Here is a 1,582-nt window from a genome sequence, read left to right on the forward strand (position 1 = left end):
TAAAGGCCATCTCGAATTCCTTATCAGTCTAAATAATGAATTAATATCAATGAATGAGAGCGCTGAACGGCTGAACCTCTCTCTCACCCCTCCTCTCTGAGGCAGTCTGCCGATGGAGCCAATCGGATGCCTTCATCCTGTCTGACACTTTCCTCGGGCCCCTCCTCCTCCCCTCCGTGAGTATATAGTGTGTGAACATCAGCGTCACAATACACTCACACACACACACACACACACCATGCAAGCAGCTGAGCAGACGAGGCTGCTCGGAAAACATTCACCCATTGATGGACACAGGAGATAAAGGGTGCGTGCTTCCTCTTTGCAACTCCTCCGTGTGTGAAGGATTTTATCTGTCCTGCGATATTGTTGCGTGTGCTTTTCCTTTCCAGGTGACTGTTTTAGTCTACAACCCGGATCAGATATTTGCCCAGTAATTATTGTTATGGTCTATTGTCCTAATTCTGTCTCCAATACCTGCTCTATTTTCAGCTCTTCTTTCTCCATCTTCCCTGCTGCAGACACATGCTGGTGGCAAGTCTAGGCAGCGACGGCAGCAACCTTGCTAGTACTGACAACACCAGAAGCAGCTTCAGAGAAACCCCCTGCCACGTCATAAGCGGCAGGATAGGAGCATTCATTAAACGTACGCTGAGAGGCAGTCTCTTACACTTCACTGCCCAAGGACAGCAGCTCTGAAATGGGCTGCTCCTCGGGCCGTCAGCCCCCAGTCTTCCACCCAGATCTGGACTGTGGCCAGAGCAGCGATGCCAACACCGTACCCCAGGACTCAGACAACCAAAACCACTGCTTGAATTATTGTGGAGAAGGAGGGGAAGTTGAGGAAAGCCTGGGAAGGGGAGAAGTAAAGCCTCCAGACTCTCTCCCCACGCTGGAGAGGCTTGCCCAGGCGACAGGCGGGACAGAGAAGTCCTGGTATCGCTGCGTGTTCCCATTTGGCGTGATATCTCTTGTTATTGGCATGGCAGGTACGGGGGTGACGTTCACCTTTAACACCCTGCTCCAGACCAAAGTGGTGTCCGTGGGGCTGCTGTGTGTCGGCGTGGTGATGCTGCTAGTGGCAGCTGTTTGTTGGCGGGCCCACAGGCTGAGGAAGAGGAAAAAGAAGGAAAGTGGCTTTTTTACTGCTGATCAGGGTACTTTGTGACAAGCGGGTGGCTTTTATCTTAAGTAGACAGACTACTTTGAGTTGAAAGATGGACTACATGGTTTTCCTGCCCAGACTGTTAATGCTGTTATCATTACTATGACAACAGAACTTTGTAACAGTTTTAGCAGATATTGTATGTAAAAGGACCACCTCCGTTCTGAGCAGATATGAACACAACAAAACTTTCCCTTTCCTTCTCACCATGGGTGTATCTAAAGATCCAGTTAAGAGCAGCCAATAGCACATCATAGATCATCGCTACACTGCTGGCCTCTTTGTGTCAGGGATAAGTATGAAAGATAGGCACCTCAGGAACAGCTGTGGAAAATACCCGCTTATCCTCTCCCTGCTGCTTCAAGGATAAAGTGATGTGCCACAGTGGGGACGAAAAGCAACCTCAGAACAAGCACG

At 49.7% G+C, this 1,582-nt stretch overlaps 1 protein-coding gene across 1 annotated transcript; it reads left to right on the forward strand.

Annotated features, from left to right (window-relative positions):
* Positions 1-700: 700 nt before the first annotated feature.
* Positions 701-1,168, forward strand: LOC306771645 (transmembrane protein 100; the record flags this gene model as incomplete). The annotated part of the gene is made up of 1 exon (XM_079260910.1): positions 701-1,168. One exon carries the CDS (start codon positions 701-703, stop codon positions 1,166-1,168), a length of 468 nt encoding a protein of 155 aa, XP_079117036.1.
* Between the last annotated feature and the right edge of the window lie 414 nt (positions 1,169-1,582).

This window comes from Telmatherina bonti (genome assembly GCF_933228915.1).
Source record: "Telmatherina bonti genome assembly, chromosome: 21".
NCBI classification, from domain to species: domain Eukaryota; kingdom Metazoa; phylum Chordata; class Actinopteri; order Atheriniformes; family Telmatherinidae; genus Telmatherina; species Telmatherina bonti.